Source organism: Mustela putorius, unplaced genomic scaffold, assembly GCF_011764305.1.
Source record: "Mustela putorius furo isolate JIRA1106 unplaced genomic scaffold, ASM1176430v1.1 tig00000992_pilon_pilon_pilon, whole genome shotgun sequence".
NCBI lineage: Eukaryota > Metazoa > Chordata > Mammalia > Carnivora > Mustelidae > Mustela > Mustela putorius.
The window spans coordinates 3,745,497-3,764,530 of NW_025421526.1; the positions used below are offsets into that span (position 1 = coordinate 3,745,497).

The window sequence follows — 19,034 nt, forward strand, 5'->3', positions numbered from 1 at the left end:
CATGGAGCTGACATTTACTGGGGGAAGAGCTAAGAAACTCATTTAAATGTATATTTATATAAAATCAGATCTGTAAGGTGAAATGTATATGATGCCCGGTAACGATGAGTGCTCTGAAGAGAAAAAGTGAGGTCATGGGTGCGGAATGATGAAAAAGAGGTCAGTATTTTAGAATCTGTGAGAGAGCATTTGAGTCGAGACCTGGAGGACGAGGGCGGGCGCTTCCCTCTCCGGGGCAGGCCGGTCCCCGCGGCACAGCGAGGCCCGAAGACGCAAGGAGCCCCCGGCTGGCCTGGCGGAGGCCGCGAGGGCCGAGTGGGCCGGACGCGACACGCAGTGTGGCCGGGCGGTGAGGCCCTTGGTGTTCCGAAGGCCGTGGGAAAGGGTCTGCGTCTTGTTCCCGGGCGGGGGCGACCGCTGGGAGCGCCGCGGCCTGCGGGCTCGGATCCCGCCGTCGCCAGGTGCAGGGGAGTGACCCGCCCGGAGGCGGCGGCCGGGGGCCGGGCTCGGGGGAGCTGAGGGAGCCTGGGATGGAGTTGCTGGAGGCGGTGACCCGCGGTGGCGTCGCAGACAGGCTCGGCGGTGCAGCAGGTGTGGACGGCGAGACGCGGGTTGGGAGAAGCGGGGTCGGGCAGGCTCGCCAGCGTCTGAACGGACGGTTGTGCGGAGTAGAAAGAAGCGAGTCCCGCCTTCCCCGAGCGGACCCTCGGCGCGGTGCCGGCGGAGGCTCCCCCCATCCGGTGTCCCTGGCCGCCGGCCACCGCGCGGGGCGAGGGCAGCGGGGGCCGGTGACCCCGACGTGGCCGGGCATCCTCGGGGGCGCTCGGCGGGCGCGGTTCCCGGCCGCGGCCCCCGTGACCCTGGGCTTTGGGCCGGAGCAGGCGGGAGCCTCGCAGCGTCCGCCCCGAGGAGGGAGCGCGGAGGACGGAGGAACCGGCGGGGGCCGAGCGGCGGGGGCCGTCCCGGCCGTCCCAGCCGTCCCAGCCGTCCCGGCCGCGGAGGCGCAGCTGCTTTCGAGTGGGAAGTGGCAGCGTGGCAGGCGGGCGGGCTGTTGAGCGCGGCCGAAGCAACAAAGATCTCGGGTTTGAAGATGTAGATTGGGGAGTCACTGGGGCGGGAGGAACGGGAGACCGTTGAGGACCAGCACAGCCGAGGGATGGGGGCTGCTCCCGTGTCTTCCCGGGCAGGGGCCGCGGGAGGGGCTTCTGCACAGCCAGAGGACGAGCTGCGGCCTCGGGCCCCTCCAAAGACCAGGAGTAAAAGGGCAGGCGTGGCGGGGGGTCCCCGAGAAGCAGGCTCGGGAAGGCCGCGGGAGCTCGGGGGAGTGGAGGTGATGGTGAATGAGGAGGCGATTTGCAGGGAATTACAAATACAAGCTACTTTCAGAAAATATGCACCAGGATGCGGTAGCAGTAGGGTTATAGGTTGATTTTTCAAAACAGGTTGAAGTAGTGTCCATATTAAGGCAGAAATCAGGGTACCAGTGAGGGAGGGAGGGGTTGGAGGTGTGGAAACAAAAGGGGTAAAGGAGGGGCAAGTTCAGGTGACCGGGAGGCTCTGTATTTTAAGGAATAGGTAAAGAAGTTAGTCTCAGAAGTGAAAAGATGTGTTTTGCTTTGAGGTTTGGAGAGGAAAAGGGGAGAATAGGTATTGGAAGCAGATGTTTTGTGTAATAGAGGAGGGAGAAGTGAGAAGAGCTATAGAAGTAGAGCTGTGGTCAGGGTCATCTGCTTTAGGGGACGCCACAGGTATTAAAAGGCCTGAAGACAGAGCAAAAGGGAATCAATCAGGAAAAAAAAAAGTCAAGCACTGATGAGAGACCAGCTGGAAATTTGAAGAAGAATTTGTAATAGCTCACCAGTATTTCCCCATGGGCCCAAGACCACAAGGGGAATTGGAGATTCCAATTGGATCCAGTTAAAAAAAAAAAGTTAAGGGCACTTGGAACAGTGGTTTCTAACCAAGAAGAGTGCCTATCAAAATCACCTGAAGACATTTTTTCAAAAGGCTGTTTTTCCTAAAACGTATCAAATTGAGGTATGGGACTAGGACAGTTAGAAATGGGAAGAGAGGTGCTACTATATCCTCTCAGAACATTCCCTGTGATTCCATGAAGCTTTTCCCTCCACCTCCATGAGAATACGGTTCCAGATTCAGGGTTAGCAGGAGACTGACCGCAGAGCACAGGCCGGGCAGGACCAGGTGGCTTGGAAGGGAAGCTGGGGGACCACAGGAGTGAGGGTGAGGTTTTCTGGAGTAATGTTACAGTACTGGTAAAATACTGGGGAGTGTGTTCAGCTCGTTGGACAGGTTCTTGTACTGCAGAACTTTACAGAGCCTTTCATATGCCCACGAATCTCCAAGAAGGGGATTTAATATTTTAAGAAAATACCTGACTATAGGACCCTTTTTTCCCGGAGCATGTGTGCAGTCTCTACAGAACATATTGTGAAAATGCTGACCCAGAGAAATCCAACCATGGCGAGTTCCAGTTTGATTTATAAGGAAAGCCACGGGGAGAGGGAGAGGGAAGCCACTGTGGAAAGGGGAAGGGTCCCGGTTAAGCTCTTGGAAGCACATGTCCCAGGCCTGTAGCTTTGTTGGTGGGCAGCTGTGTTACTTTCCATCCCTCCAATTCAACTCCTGTTTTCAACCATTGAGTCCACTGCCAGTAGGGGCATCAGTATGAGTATGGAAGTTGCAAAAGATGAAAGTGGGAATTTCTGTAGTATTTACATTGTGTGTTCAGCAGTTTCTCAAGAACAGGGCTGGATAAAGTCCCTGAAGGAAGGCCAAAATCTAATGACCTTTCAGGGTAACTAGCCTTTTCCTTAATTGTAAAGACAAGCAAGTGGGCAGCTGTCAGAGGAAGATACACTTTGAAGTCTTGGAGCACTCGTTAGCAGTGACTTAAAATCTGGGTTCACCCTCCTTTTAAGCAGAGGCAGTGGCCACAGACTCTGGGATGCCCTACTTTAGACCACCTGGGCATCGACCCGAAGACTGTCTCTCCAGGGTGGTCCTTAAGTTTAAGGTGATTAATACTGAACGTTGTCTCCGAGGATTTCCAGAGAAGCCGGTGATTGGTGAGGACAGTGATTGCTGGCAGGTATTAGACAATTATACAGCATGATTTAGTTTTTTAACAAAGATGTGATGTGAATTTCATGAGTATAAGAAGTCCACTCATGGTACTGAGACTGACTAAATTAGAAAGGTTCTAAACAATTTTCACTTGCCCCAACTACGTGTTTCCCAGGTCCCAAATTTCCACTTTTATACCAATATTATTCCACTCCCTCTTTCATGTAGCTTATCTTACTGATGAGTTTTCTCTCCTAACCCTCTATTAAAAAAAAAATTATATGTGTGTCCTCTTTGCTGATAGAAGTGCACTTGCAGTAACTATGCGTATGACCCAGCTGAGAGTTCCGAGCACACGGAGATCACCGCCGGTGACAGTAGCACAGTCTCTCTACTTCCTTCCCCCTCGGATGCCTGAACTCTCTTCTCTTCACAGGTGAAGTCCGTGATAAACCTCCTGTTTGCTGCGTACACTGGAGATGTGTCTGCGCTCCGGAGGTGTGTTCATGGTGCGGCGTGTGGCTCAGCGTATGGTTTACAGGAGTTTGTGAAGCTGCTTTGGGGCAGGTGGCCATTTCTTAAGGCTCAAGTCTTACTTCCATTTCTAATAAAAATGACCCAAACAAATTTACACTAAATCCCACTTCCAGTGCCTCAGGCTTCCTGTGTAGTTTCGTCTTTTTCTACCTCCCAAGAAGCCTAGACCTCTGTCCACCCACGTGTACCTATTCAGCTAATCTGGCTCATTAGCGTTTATTGGAGTCGAATAATGTTTTCTCCGGCCCCATCTCCTCTCCCCTTCCCACATTTGGAGGTGAAGGGGGAGTGAAAAGAGGGGTATTTAGTGTTCAGTAGATCACCGGGGCGAGAAGGGTTGTGGAGTGCTGCACACTAAACCTACAACTTCTTGTCCGGAGTAGCAACTGAATTGTAACATGGAAAAATATCTATGCTTAATTCCTACCTTTAAGTCTGATTAGTATTTATGCCAATAGTATTACATTATCAACTTCAAAGTTGCTTGGAGACCAGATCTTAATTGTTCTCACCAGAAAAAAGAAGTCATTACTGATGTGATAGAAGAGTTAGCTACTGCTACTGTGGTAATCATATTGCAGTATATAAATGTATCAAATCCAACATGTTTTCCCCCTTAAACTTCCTTAATGTTCTATGTAATTTTATCTCAATAAAACAATGTGCACTTAAATTTCTTTTTAAAGTTCCCTGATTAATACTTGTACACTATACACTATAAAATGTTATTTTACAGAAGGGGAGCCTCAGTAAAAACATTTAACTTCAGTAAGGTATTAGTTTCTCGCCCTTCTGAGGCACAAACCTTAGCATGCTCCTCCTCTTGAGTTTTGAACATTTAACGTAATGAAGCTGATTTCTGGGACAGTTGGTGAAGATTTCCTTTTACCCAAAAAGAACAAAGCTAAGGAAAAGAGGGGATGTGGCATTTACCCGAAGAGGCCTGTGTAGTGGTTGAACATCAACGAGCCTCATGAAGGATGGCACTTACTTGTCTCCCAAGACCTTAGATCGATGGGGTAAATGTGACAAGTGTGAATTCTATCGCATAGATCACGAATGGCTATTCTCACGTGTTTTCAGATTTGCTCTGTCAGCCATGGACATGGAGCAGCGAGACTATGACTCCAGAACAGCCCTCCATGTAGCCGCCGCTGAGGGTAACATACGAACCATTCTTTTTCTTTTTTCTTTTCCCACATGTAACTTAATACTAAAATCTGCCTGTTTTGTTTTGGATACAGGTCATGTTGAAGTTGTTAAATTTTTGCTGGAAGCATGCAAAGTCAACCCTTTCCCCAAGGACAGGTGAGCACTTCTGTTTCCTTCTCCCATGTAGCTGGCAAGTCAGCGTTTCGTTATACAGGGCCATACTGTTTGAGCCGATGGTCTATTTAAATGCACTGTATACTGGAGATGCTCTTCAGCTTGCTGTGGTGCCTTACAAAGGTAACAAACAAAACCTCGTTTCTGCTAGGTTCATCATTCTCTCTCCCATATCCTGTCTAAGGATGGTCTTATTCAGAATTTTTCAGGTTATTACTCTGTCAGTCAATATAAGAAGAAAACAGTGGTTTGTATTGGAAAAGAAAAAAATAGGAATTCTGTCCTTGTGGGGCTTTTAACTTCATCAGGTAGACAAGATAAACATTTATAGGAGCATATTAAGAATGTGTAGGAAAGTCACTGTCCTAGAATGCTAAAATGAATATATTAGACTTTCTTGAAATTCCTAGATTTGGTTGGGGTCAGTGTTAGAAGGCTCTGTGCAGTTGAATTTTAATCTGTGCTTTGGGGAAGAGATGAGATTTGAAGGCACGGAACGGAGAGAAGGGCGCCCTGTCTGCAGTGGGAGAAACCTGCCCGGAGTACGCTTTGCTCCTCTCTGCACTCTCCTGGGGCACGTGGCAACCCGCCTTTCATCTGGAAGGAAATGCTGTCCCCCGAGGGGACGGTCCTGGGAGGCGCAAGTGTGGCTGTCACACATGCAGATATGTGAAGTCGACTCCGGGCCCATAGACTTGCACGTCGTGTGACCGGAGTTATGGAACTGGATGAGTCAGTAATGAGAATAAAGGTTAAGAATTGAAGAAAAAAATACTTGAGAGGTTTGATAAGTTTCATTAGGAGTTTTGGATTGGATATTTGAGGACTGTATCAGTAAGTTTGGGGAGGGTTGATTGTTTCCTAGCCATCAGATCTTTGTTACACTGTTTTTTAAATTAGAGGTTTGGGTTTTATTAATTCAAGCTGCTTGCAAGAAATGCAGTAAAGTTATGATGTCTGGAAATTGTTAGTAGTGATGTAAGGATGGTGACACTTTATCTCATCATGACCTTTACTTGTAAAATTCTGAAACCTCACGTTAGGGGAGACAATCCTCCCTTTTATCCCCAAGTGTAACGTTCATACCAGCTCTTTCTAGAGGAAGACACCGAGGAGAGAGTGTTTCCCCCACCCGGCCTCGTGCCCTGTGTGTCTGATGCCAGCTAAAACATTAACACATGCTGGAAACAGTTACTGTGCTTTATATTTTATCCTTTTTATCTAAAGACTGAAATGTTTTGGTTTTTGCCCTGCATTGGCCTCTAGGAATGTGTAAGTAGATGCACCCACCTGACAGGCAAGAGTTAACTAGGTAACTTGGTCACTGGATATTCAGCTACTCTAGAATACAGGCTAACCAAGACGACTCCTTTCCCCATTTCACAGTCAGTGTTCCCTCAACTGTAAAGTAGGCTGGAGTGAATGTATTCTTTGAAGGGACAGTTTGAAGTGACAGTTGTCCGATAACTTGCCATTAACACACACTTGTTCCAGAAAGTTCCTTAGATGCTGTAGATGCCTGAATAGCCCCCTGCCCCCATTTAAGGTCATGGACTCCCCAAATTAATGAAGGCCAGTGTGGAAAAGGAGCTGTAATTGGAGAAACGTGAAGATGCATGTAAAATATGACTTACCTGATTTTTAAAATGAAGATTACCAAATTTTACCCAGAAATATTTTCTGAGACTTTTCAAAAAAACCTCAGTTCCCTGCTATGATCCCATTAAGGAGGTAAAAGGTTGAAGGCAGAATGGGAAAGAAATGGCAAGAGGAAACCCAGAGGGCTGGGGGAGTAGCACATTTAGAAGTGAGAGTCTGGGCGCCTGGCAGCCATGGAGAAGTCCAGCGGTGAGAGAGAGAGGCTCAGTAGTTGTGTCGAATGTTAGGGAACCAATTCTAACTCTCTCCTCTACCTGCGCTGTGAGTTCACGGTATTCTCTCTTCTCTCCAAGGGCTGCTGGGCTGGTTAGTCGCTGCTGGCAACTCTTTCAGTCTTCACCCGCCACTGAGGAGCACACCCCAGAAACACACCGTGGAAAGCGTTATGTTCTGGGGGTGCCGCGGTCCATTTGAGCCCCTGGGTTCCCATCCTTACCAGAGATGAGGACCATGTCAAGCCCTCTGGGGCTGAGGCCGCTCCTCCGGTGTGTGTCTGGGCCCTAATGAGGTCACGGTTATTCCCAGACTTCTGAGATTGGTTGCAATTTTTGAATTGACAGGAACACAAATTTTAGATCAAAGGATAGGGTGATGGGTGTTAGATACCTGACTTTTCCTTGAATATTTTAAGGAGCGATCCTGCGGCCTTTTCATGAAATTAAGGAATCCCAGACGAGTCCATGGTATCTGTCCACACTAGAACCTCCCCTCCATATGCACTTAAATATGTGAGCAAGATCCATTTCTAATGACTGCTTGTTTTCCCTTCCTCCCCATATCTCAAGTGGCCTGTAAGACCTCTTTTTGAATTATGAATCCCCTTCTGTACCTTCCGTGTAAATAGCGATAAAATGGCGAAATCTGAATGGCCTTAAGCCTGCTAGATTTAGCATCTCAGAATGCTGGGTTTTCATCTCTGTGTGGGGACGATCTAACGCCCCGTCCGTGTTGTGCTACTTATGCAGGTGGAATAACACGCCCATGGACGAAGCGCTGCACTTCGGACACCACGATGTATTTAAAATCCTCCAGGAGTACCAGGTCCAGTACACACCTCAAGGAGACTCCGACAACGGAAAAGAAAACCAAACGGTCCATAAGAATCTTGATGGATTGTTGTAATGGTCTTAAGCCCCAAATAGAAATCACTTACCTATTTAATTGTGGAAAATGATTATGAAGACATGTGTATTTCTATCTGGTAGTGATGTATATTTTACGATATTTGTCATTTCAGTGTTACTGGAGTTTTCTTCATTGTACACACAGAACAAATCTGATCTCTTTGGGAAAAAATAGAAATAAAACAATCTCCCTCCATAATGTGAGCAATATTTACCTCGTGCATTGTATAATTTGATGTAAAAGTAGTTACCGATGCTAGCTTCACTGTGTGGTCTTCATGATTTTTGTGTGTTCTGTGAATTTTCAATTTGTATGATGAACTTAGGCATTTATAAATTTGTTCTGTTGTACAGTCTGTCCAGATGGGTCAAGGCTGCCTTTAGGAGCAAAAAGAGTGTGATTCTTCAGGACTTCAAATGTAGATTTAGTTTGAGTGTCTGAACAACTATATGCAATTAGGGTTATGTGTTGTAAATGTCTCCCAACACCCTAGCTTCCTGGCGTGACTCTTTAAAAATTAAAATAGTTAACAACTTGTAGTAGCATAGACCAACTCTGTTTAGACTTTATCAGGGAATCTGTTTAAGAAGTGAATGTAGTTATATAATACTTTTGGGAAAAATTTCCTTTTTGTATATCCCCCTTTGCCCAGCCTTTCTTCCCAGATGTTTAGCGATTTGCCTTTTCGCTTTAGCTGGGAACGTGGGTGCCAGCACTCTATGCAGTTTTCATGTTTTCCACCGTAAGTCAGAAAAGGTCTCACATTATCTGGCATCCGAGCTACAATTATGCCGTTTGTCTACAGGTGATGAACCAGAGATAAATTACTAAGCTAAGTACAAATTAGTCAAATTCATCAACCTAAACAAGGAAGGGATGAGCTACCACAGCTCTTTAAGATATGTTTCAGTTTTCAGGATAAAGATGAGGAAAAATTCAGATCAACTCTCTAAGCTACCAAAGTTGTTATGATGGCATGGGAACTGTTACAGTTATCATTTATTTTTAAACCCATAATTAAAGGCATCAAGAGATTTGTTCTTTTGGGGGGATCCCCAGATCACTCCAGTTTTCTCCTGATTCTCTGCTGTACAATTACTGTATAATTGGTGGCCAACTCTAGTAAGAAAAGGCCTCATTGTAAACGGAGACCCACTGTTGTCCTGGGGAGGAACGTACCTGTGTTTTATCCTATCATACCTCGGAGGTAAAGGGGTCTGCTAATGGGGATTTCTGATATTAAGCACACACACAGGCACATACACATACAAGTGGACCTTTTCAAAGCCCTAAAATATTTAGTGAAATGAACAAAATCCTCCACTCCCAGATGCTGTTGGAGCAAATCCAGCGAGTTCCTTTTCCCCCTGTTCTATTAGCACACACTGCTGCTCCCAGCCTTTATCATGCTGAAGGGCCCTTTCCCCTCTAACACCCACCAAATGCTTCCATTTTTGCTTCCAGTCAAACTGAGGGGCTTCAGGCACACCCTCCTGTTACCTAGACAGCACGAGCTCCGGAGGAGCCACCGACAGCCCCTTCCCAGAGCTGCAGCAGCGCCAGCCTGGCTGCTCCTGCAGGACTACAGAGGCGGGGGGCGGGCATCCAGCCCAGCCACTGTGTCCTCCTCCCCCGCTCTGCTAAGCCGCGCAGACGGGGAGTGCTGACAGACTACTGCAGAGGGGTGGCATGGGCATCGTCCCCACAGATGTTAACGGGGTGGGATGTTCTTTAACTGAAATGACTGCTCAAGCAGCCGCCTGCTTTGTGTGATGAAAATGAAACACTAAGACAATTCCGCTGTGTGGCTTAAAGGTTACCAACAATTTTGAGGCTTTAATGAAAAGAGGTTCTAACTATTGTTTGGAAACGAAGAGAGTTTTCATCTTTTTTCAGATCAAAAGTACTTTGTAAAATGTTTGTGATTTAGTCCAATGTGCTCTTATTTACCCGCGCGGTTATGTGGGCTCCGCACTCTGGCTGCTGGCTGCTTGTAACAAGTACACTTGGCTTCAGTGCTCTGGACTGTGCTTGAAACTGCTGCTGTCCGTATACTCCGAAGATCCTTTCGTTTTGGCTTTAGGATCGTCAATGCTTTTTCTGTACCATGAGAGCCCTCTAGGGTCATGTTTATTTAAAGCTTCGTCTACACTGTTGTTTTTGGTGGTCTCAATTCTAATGATCTCATTTTGGGGTGTAACGTGCTGTATCCCACTACCGGCCCACACTGCCCGTTAGCTGCAGAGCTGATTCGCGGTCCACTGTTTGATGCTGTTGTCTGTCTGGGGGGTTGAATGACCTGATGCTGGATTTAGATTCTTCCTGGAGACTGTGCAGCTATGAATGTATTTGCTTCCAGAACCTCCCAAAGTGAATCTAATCTTAAAACTATAAGTTGTAAGTATTCTGAAATTGGGAAATATTTATTTTAAATGAAATCAGGTAGTGTTGCTTTTTACAGCATAATAAATACATGTATCAAAAAAATACCTGTAAAAATGAATTTTTTAAGACCACTAAGGTTCTCCTACATCATTGGGTTAGGAACTCTGCTGAGCATACAGACTGTACCTAGTTGGTTCAAATGAATTTCTAATGCCTACTTGCAGCCAGGAACTGCAAGGTGGCAGCGGCGGTTCTCACAGTGATTAAGACAACCCTGTGAGGAGTCCATCCTTGAGGGTGGGAGGAGGGATAGGCGCGTTTCCAGCACTCTAGAAGCTGATGCTGTTGTTCTGCAGTTAGGACACACTCTGCATGTATCTGTAGAATTCAGTCATTGGACATGTCCTTCACTAGGAGGGCTTCTGACCTCTGCTAGTGAGGGCAGAGGTGGTTTTCACAGAGCCTTGTCATCTGTCTAGGGAGCTGTATCCGGTGCAGCCATACTAGGGTCTGAGCAGGACGAGCCGGCACACTGCAGCACCTTCCTGGTTCATGGGCATATGGGATGGCATTCGCTCCCAAGGTCAGAAACCCCGTCTACAGGGCTAGGGGTAGTGTGTGGTTTTCTAACCGCAGAGACAGTATGAGAATACACGGCTGTCATTTTCAACTACCAGAATTGTCTGTCACAAAGTGCTCTGCCGAAGTCAGGTGGTCCGAATCATCTGCATCCCTGACATTTTAGGACAGAAAGAGACATCAGACATCTCTAATCCACTCCCACGCTCACGGATAAGCTGAGACCCAGGAGGGGGCTGTGATACAGAACTCCAGAGACTCCTCTTCTTTCTCTACATCCTACCACACTGTCCCCGCTATGGACAGGAAACTCGGGACTTTACAGACAGAAAACTATGGACTTTAAAACTATAGAGTTTTAAAGACCAGCGTTAAGGGCTACAGCGCTCAGCCTTGCCACGTGTGGTCGCCAGGAGCCACGCGTGCGCACATCTGCGCACAAAAGCAGCGCACCAGCGCGGGGGAAACAGACGAGTAACACCAAACAGAGAAAAGTTAAATCATGCTTATCCTTGATACAACAGGAGCGTATTACTTTTCTGGGGCTGTTTTTAAGGACTGGATAATCTTTCTAATTTTACTTACTAACTTTCCTAGTAAAATGAGTAAATGAGTAAATTCGTGATTCACAGGCCAGACAGCACAGGGAAGCAGCTGGTGAATGTGTTAGGTCAGACTTTAAAAAGGGGCTTTTGGGGGGAAGGCGTACTTTATAGTTACATAAAGGACGGACGGAATTACTAGAAGATCAGGGAAGGTGTGTGTGTTTTGGGACAGAAAGGATAGACAATTAAGTCTTTTATTACAAAGGGGCAAAGACTGGGCATTTTATTTCTATTCTGGAGCCTGGACCCAACTCCAGGCCTCCACGCGCTCCAGCCTTGCCCCTGGCTGCCTCTCCATGTCTTTTTGTTTGTTTTGTTTTTAAAGATTTATTTGAGAGAGACAGAGTGCACACAAGCAGAGGGAGAGGAAGAAGCAGACTCCCCACCGAGCAGGCCGTCCCATGTGGGGCTCCATCCCAGGACCCCAGGATCATGACCTGAGCAGAAGGCAGACACTTAATCGATGGAGCCACCCAGGTGCTCCTCTCCACATGTCTTTTAAAGAGTCTACAATAATTAAGTCCAACAAGCGGTCATAATAACAAAAACTGCTTCGTGCATGTACAGAAAACCAGGGAAAGGCTATCAACACACCACCAGCAGGGCATTACAGTTGTGCAATGGCACTAGGAAAAACAGATTTCACATAGTATGAGAATGCAAAACCGATTATTAGCTTCCTGCCAAAGGTACCACTGAGGTACCCCTACATTTGCATGCCCAATATAAATTCACGATGTTTACAAATGCTTAAGTGTGGTACTTTTTTTCAGTTGGCCAAGTAAGAGGTTTAACTCCTCAGTACAGCATACACATAAACTTGAAGTTAGTCTACCAAAACTTGGAAGTGGGGTATGATTGTATCTTTTAAGAGCTATAAAATTCATATTAGAAGCTTCTAAAAACCATATTATCTTTAGCCTTCTTAAAACTTTTAAATGCCATTTCCTTGGAATTGTGGATATTTTTATAGAACAATTTAAGCTATCTGTAGCTTTTTGGCTGTTTCACAAAATCTTATGTTTCCGTAAGTAAGGCAGTTAGAACCTATGATCCAGTATCTCACAATGTCTTGGGCTCCAAAAGAGCAGGGCTCTTTGTTTTTGCTTACTGATGTTTCCCAAACATCTAGAATAGTGCTGGCTGCCTGCAGGTGCTCGGTAATATTTGATGAACTACTACAGCGAGTACAGTGAGTGAGCCTTAACTACCCAAAAGAAGCCACTCAGGCAAAACACCCATTGCTCTGGCAACAGCATCCCGGTCCAAAAAGTAGGTACCACAGTTTACAAAACAATTTCAAGTTTTTTCCCCGGGAAAGTCAGAGGTGAAAGGAGTGCTCTGTTTATTGACTTAATATTCCATTTTAGCTTACAGGCACTAAGAAGATTTTGGTCATTTAATGCTGAATAAATAGCTCAATCATTTATTGCCATCTCAGGAATGTCCTTCCTATCAGATAAGGAGAAATTTTTCTCAGGTGGTGTATAAAAGCTCTGTGCTTATCAAACCCTCTACAAAACCACACCAGAAGCACTCTTAAAACTCATAAGCATCCCTAAGCCAGGATCTACATGGTGACTCATGATAATGATCAATTATATATGAATACAAGCTCCGGGTTAGGCAGGCCCTTATCTACTGGAGAAATACGGTTCTCTGTGTTTATTATAAAGAAACTGTATTTCCAAGATGTGAAGACCGTAGATGCAGAGATAAGAAAGGTCCTATCTGTTATGATGCCAGCATTCAAGCCTACACCACTATTCCCTGACGATTTATGTTTAAGTAGTGATTATGTCTTTCATTACATGATTTTTTTTTTTTTCTCCCAGCTCAGGGTGCCATTTACTCTGAGAAAGCCATGGCTTTCTAGCTTAAAACATCTTTGGAGAAAAATGGCCCCTTTGGGCATGGGCACAGTGACTCCTCGGGAAGAGCCCCTCTGATCTTGGGATGTGGGTCTGAGATGTGGCTTTGGAGACAAGACAAGAGTCCCATTTCCATGTGTTTTTAAGTTAGGAACTTATATTTCAAACTAACTGCCAAATTATTTGCGCATTTGGAGACAGCTGTGGTCATCAAAACCAAAGCACTTTTTTTTGTTTGTTTGCTTTTCATGGCACTCCTGCAGCTCATTCCAGAACTGCTTCCCGCTTGCTCTCTCCCACTGACCCATCCGCCAGAGCAGTCTGGGCTGCAAGCAGGCTAGAAAGGGCCAGTGCTCGGAAACATGGTGTTACCAGCCTTACTCAAAAATCTGGACTCACGCGTTTGTATGTTTGATCATAAGTAAGAAGAAAATGGGAAAAACATCAAAACTACACATAAATGCCAGTAACTTTTAAAATCTTTAGGCCAAATTTGTTTTTAAGAGACTAACATTAGAGTTTCAATACTTCTCATAAGTAACCAAAATCCCCTGGCCAGCACGGTAAAATGAAACCATGCCAGGTTGCTCTCAAAGGGCCAAACACACTAAACAGTTAAAGTGCTGACAATTAGAAACAATATATTTTTTTAATGTTTTGTTCTTTGTTTCTTCCTCCTTTCAATCTAAAAAGCCAATACAGGGGCGCCTGGGTGGCTCAGCCAGTTAAGCCACTGCCTTTGGCTCAGGTCAAGATCTCAGGGTCCTGGGATTGAGCCCCTCATTGGGCTCTCTGCTCAGCAGGGAGCCTGTTTCCCCCTCGGTCTCTGCCTGCCTCCCTGTTTACCTGTGATCTCTGTCTGTCAAATAAATAAAATCTTAAAAAAAAAAAAAAAAAGTCGATACAAAGCCAGGTTCACGCGGTCTTACATAAAAACTGAGAGGAGGGGAGTACCACATGCAGAGTGTATTTAAGGCGATACAGATAGTTTTTTAAATTTTAAAATAGACTTTGAGAAAAGTTTATCCCCACCAGAAAAATACGGCATCTACGTACTAACATAACTGTGGTGGTGACGGTGGGAAATGAAGGCGCAGCTGCAGAGACAGCCGTGTGTCTGGGAACGTTCTGCGGAAGAACGTGCCAAACCCGCCCCACCGAGCCACGTGCGTGGTGTCAGTGCTAGTGAAGACGGTGAGTAACAGAATACGCTTCACGGAACATCAGAAAGCAGTCTAGAAAAAGCACAGGAGAGATGATGGAACCATCTGCAAATGTATTTTTCAGAGACACACATCATCGCTGAAAAACAGGCGCTTCTCAATGCAGTTACACAGGACGAGTTCTCAAACTGTGTGATTCTCATACGATCTCTGGTTAATTACTTGTCAGTCACTCTTTTCTCAATTTGAAAATTTCATGACTAAGACTAAATACCAGCTAATAACAATAAAGACACATTAACCCATTTAAGAAACATGAACTAAATTTCTGAGTTGGTCTGAATCTATGATTAACTCCAACTTTTTGAAGAGTAACAGGATTTTTGTCTGGAGAGAGCGGTTGTTAATAGCCTGGCTCCCATGACAGAAATGTGAAGATAATTTCATTTACTAGTGACTGCAAAGAGGCGGGATATATTCAGCTTTGGACATTAAAGCTTAGACAGAAAAAAAAACTACTCAAGAGTCCAGAAAACGTATTTCCTTCTACTGATATTACCCAGTATCATATAGCCATAACAGACAGAAAAGCTAAGTCTCCCAAGACAGAGAATTTGCTTTTAGCTTTAAACGGCCAGCGTGAAAAATGTAGTAAAATAAAGAACACAACTTTTACCCCCTGCACAGATATAGGATGACTACCTTTGATAAACAGTCGATGTAATTCTGTGTGACTTAGCTCTGAACGATTTCATAGGTAACCCGACAGAAAACCTCCAGCCACATCTGCAGCAGAGGGAACAAGTAAAAATTCTCTAGAATAGAAATTTGCCAATCCCACATCAAGAAGTTCCCTAAGTAACCGTGTGATCTATCCAACAGCCTGTAACAGCAGCCGGGCACGGACTTTGTGCACAGCATTTTACATGCTGCTCAACTTCTCACCTTTCCTAAAGGATTCCCATTCTAGCCCTGACATTTTCAGTGTATCTGGATATTTCTCTTTGTAAAACCCACACTACAGAGAGGGCCTTTCAATTTTACCTTTCTTTAGATGCATGAAGCCTTTCAGAGTAACAGACGTTTCTGAATTTGGGGAAAATCCACTTGCTATCAACAGGTTGCAGCAAATTTGTTCGTCTTTGTTTCATTTCCCTAGAAACATAGGATGTGAAGGAACAGAGCGCAGGAGGGAATCACAGATGGGAAGGAAAAATGTCGCCAGAGAAGATGAGAAAAATTCATGCTCTATACTGCATTCATCTGTAAAAGATAAAATGTGGTTAAGTTTATTACACAGCTCTTAGGAAATGCAGACCCACACATTTGACACGGCTCGTTGGTTCTACAATGGGGTAGTAGGAAGACACTTCCACAGCAAATAACCACTATTTCATTGGAGGGCCTTCACATGTGCTATTTATCCTTTTCCCTGGACTAATCGAGACCTTTTATATCATCTAAGCAGATGGATTATTCCTCTGCAGCCTGCTGGCTTAATTCTGTGCAGTCATCCAGGCCGCATAAAGCATTCTGCTGTTATGCAACTCTAGGGGCAGAGCAACGTGGCAAATCCTCTCCCACAAAACAAGAGCGAGACAGTGCTGAGCTGTGTGCCCGAGGGAGGACAGCATGGGGGAGATGACGACTTTTCCTTAAAGGCCACGCAGTGGGAATAATAAATGAATGCCTTTCAGGTACAGACTAGAGACACAGAATTAGGAGGCAGCCCTGCCCTTCCACCCCGAGAGCGCCTCCTGCCCAGCTCACCAGAGCAGCGCACCGTGTGGGCAGTAAACTGCACATCCAAGGAATCCCAGCTGCCCCTGACTTCCTAGCTTCCCCGCCCCTCCGTCCCTGCGCTCTCCCCGCAGGCCAGGGGCTCTTCACCAGCCTGGGTCTGCCCTCCAGCAACGTCTAGAGACACGGTTGATCACCATGACTGGGTTTGGGTCTAGGGGTGCTAGTGGGCTAGGCGGCAGAAGCCAGGGGTGCTGCTAAGTATTCCACAAGGCAGAGAACAGCCCTCTGAAACAGAAAATTACTCAGCTCCCAGAATACCAAGAGAAACACAGGACTAGACTGTAAGCCTCTTGGGAACTGCCCTTTAAGGTTTTGGAGAATTCCTCTAATACCTATTTAGGAAGCCACAGAGTGACCCAATCAAGTCAGAATTTGTAATGATTTATAGTCGTTTCTACAATGGGTCCATTGTTAATTATTTTTAACCCTAAGTGCTCAATGATGGGTAGGACCCAGTGGGCTCTTATGAACATTATTTTGGATTGAAAGCGCAGTGAAGGTTTTGCCCCTACGTTCCAGTGTGTGGCTGAAATGTGTAGTTGAGAGAGTGGACTTTTAGAGAGAGGGAAAAAGAGGGAGACAGAGAGAAGGAGAGAAAGCCTGCATCCATATCCTGTCACCGTCTCTTACAAGCATGTGTGACTGTGGCTTATCACCCCGCCTCTCTAAATCTCAAGGTCTTGTTCTTCCAAAGCAGGCTAAGAGGACCTGGCAGAAGGACGCGATGGAAGGATTAATTGAGAGACGGTGTGCAGTGCCTAGAGCAAAAGACGGAACGAGAGATGGTCAATAAATGTTCCTGTTATTACCAGCTTTGCCAAAGGCTGGCAGGAGAGAAGACTGGTTCTCATGTAGTCCCTGAGGAAAAAGTTTGTTATACAGGAAATCCAGACTAAACAAATACTCAAGTCATCCTGAAGAAAACACTGGTGCTCTGTCTCTCTCGGGCAGTTTCCTCAGGGGCCCGTGGTCCCTCCCGGTCCTGACCCTTGGCCAGAGTGGGAACCTGCAGACGAGGCTGAAACAGCAGGCCCCAGGAGAGGCCGCGCTGTTTCACAGCATATGCTCTCCCGCCAGGAGCAGAAAGCAGATGCTGACTGGAAGTCATGGCCAAGGCCAAAGACAGATAAAGTAGAGTCTACCCAGTTTGGGGACTAATCCAACTTTTACTTTGTCCAGCCGGTGCCTTGCCCATATTATCACCTCCCCAAGCTCTCTCAGTCTTCTACAGGTTGAACCTGGAGCCGTGTGTGTGTGTGCGTGTGCGCACGTGCGTGTGGGTGTGCAAAACAGACTTCTTTTGCCCTACAAATGAAATGAATGAAATCATCTGGAATGGAATGGCTGTGGGGGGGTGTCCATTTCCTGGCATTCATTTAGAGAATTTAAATCCCTCTCCCAGTATCATTCTAAGAGCAAGAGAAAGTCAGTGACACGCTTGCACAGACAGACGCAACTAATCCATCTTATTTTCTTAAGGTCAAGGGGAATAATGGTGATGACAGAGTCGGAACTTGGACTTCCGAATCCCAAACACAGGCTTCCCACCCAAAGGCCACGCTGCCTTTGTCCTGATAAACTGGAACAAGACCTAGGGAGTCCTGTGCAAACAGTTTCTCTTGCGGTGGATGTTTGGAAGGAAAGGAAGCTCTTGCTGTTCTGGGAGACGTTCCAGGCGAGGCAACAGCCTGCGCGCTACAGACCCACCGGCTGGATTCCCATGCTCCCTCCACCACTTAGTCAGTTGGACAGCTTGGGATGGGGGCTCCTTTCCCACACTGTACAACTGAGAACAGTAGCAGCTACTCGGAAGGCAGTTGTGAAGACTGATGAAGTCACTCCTGGTGGGGTGCCTGGTACACAGAACGTCTCACCTACCAACGGGGCTGAGGCTGACTGTGATGATAATGTACCTTGCTCAGGAACAACAAAGAAGGCACGAAAGAAGGTCAGCCATTTTGTGGTTCTGCCAACAGATCTTACACTCCTGGAGGAGGGCTTTGCATTTGTTCCGTTTTTATGTTGGGCCCATAAGTACTTTATAGTAGCCTCAGGGGCTACATTCCAACAGGAGGAGTCCTTGCCCATAGAAAAGGTTCATTTTACACGTGCCAACAGGAAAAGAAGTGACTTTTTTCATTTTCAACAATCAGGAAGGTGTAAGAAATCATGGTCTCTAAAAGTCTCAGCCTGGGCTTCTTCAGGCGAGAAAAAGGGACCAAGAGATCAGTTACACACTGGAAGCCTGACTCCCAACAGATGCCACCGACGTCACCGGCACGCACGGCTACATGAGCCCAGGTGTGTGAAGGGTGGCATCCCCTCTCCACCTCTCCCCTCCCTGCCCTCCTGCCTCACCCCCTGAGCACACAGTCTGTGCCAGGTACCAGTTACAAGAAACTGATGAAGAAAGGATGGTAATAACTCAGGCAGGACTTTTTTTAAAGTGAGTAAACACATTTTAACAAATAAACCAGAACAGCTTCCCATGGAAAAGTGCTCCGAATTAAACAGTGTCAGCAAAATTCCAGCCAAACAAAAAAGTCTTCAAGAGGAAGGATGTTGGCCCGACAGGCAAACAATACTATTTGATTTATTGAGAAACATTCTCTCAAAGGCAAAGGCAATAGATTCTCTCTTTTGGAGACAACCCTGTTCCTATTCTGGTCGTGACACTCATAATTCTTTCACTCCTAGAACCTGCTACTCTTGGCAAGCGCCCGGCCACCGCGGCTGCGAGCAGCAGAGACTGGTCCTCAAATATGAAGCAGGTGGACAATTCCTCTGTCGCTGGTAAAGCCTCCAAGGACTGCTAACTGCCAAGCATCAGTCCTCGCTCTCCCTAAAAATAACACTCCTGCGTCCAGACACAGTGCTGAAATAACAGGCTGAAGGAA

At 46.2% G+C, this 19,034-nt stretch overlaps 2 protein-coding genes across 6 annotated transcripts in view; one reads left to right on the top strand and one right to left on the bottom strand.

Annotated features, from left to right (window-relative positions):
* GLS (glutaminase) overlaps window positions 1-7,989 on the top strand; it is a 78,893-nt gene extending 70,904 nt beyond the window's left edge. For both annotated transcript variants that reach the window (XM_045086512.1, XM_045086515.1), the window contains 4 exons: window positions 3,521-3,582; window positions 4,705-4,781; window positions 4,866-4,929; window positions 7,572-7,989. In XM_045086512.1, the coding sequence (XP_044942447.1) occupies window positions 3,521-3,582; window positions 4,705-4,781; window positions 4,866-4,929; window positions 7,572-7,728 (360 nt within the window). In that variant the 3' untranslated portion in view covers window positions 7,729-7,989. The remainder of the gene's footprint in view (window positions 1-3,520; window positions 3,583-4,704; window positions 4,782-4,865; window positions 4,930-7,571) is intronic.
* Window positions 7,990-9,532: 1,543 nt separating this feature from the next.
* The window catches only part of STAT1 (signal transducer and activator of transcription 1), a 45,963-nt gene continuing 36,461 nt past the window's right edge, over window positions 9,533-19,034 (bottom strand). For 3 of the 4 annotated variants that reach the window (XM_013061864.2, XM_045086510.1, XM_013061863.2), the window contains one exon: window positions 14,428-15,597. In XM_013061864.2, the coding sequence (XP_012917318.1) occupies window positions 15,583-15,597 (15 nt within the window). In that variant the 3' untranslated portion in view covers window positions 14,428-15,582. Of the gene's footprint in view, window positions 10,850-14,427; window positions 15,598-19,034 lie in introns of those variants that run through there. The other variant, XR_006608511.1, reaches the window with a different exon arrangement.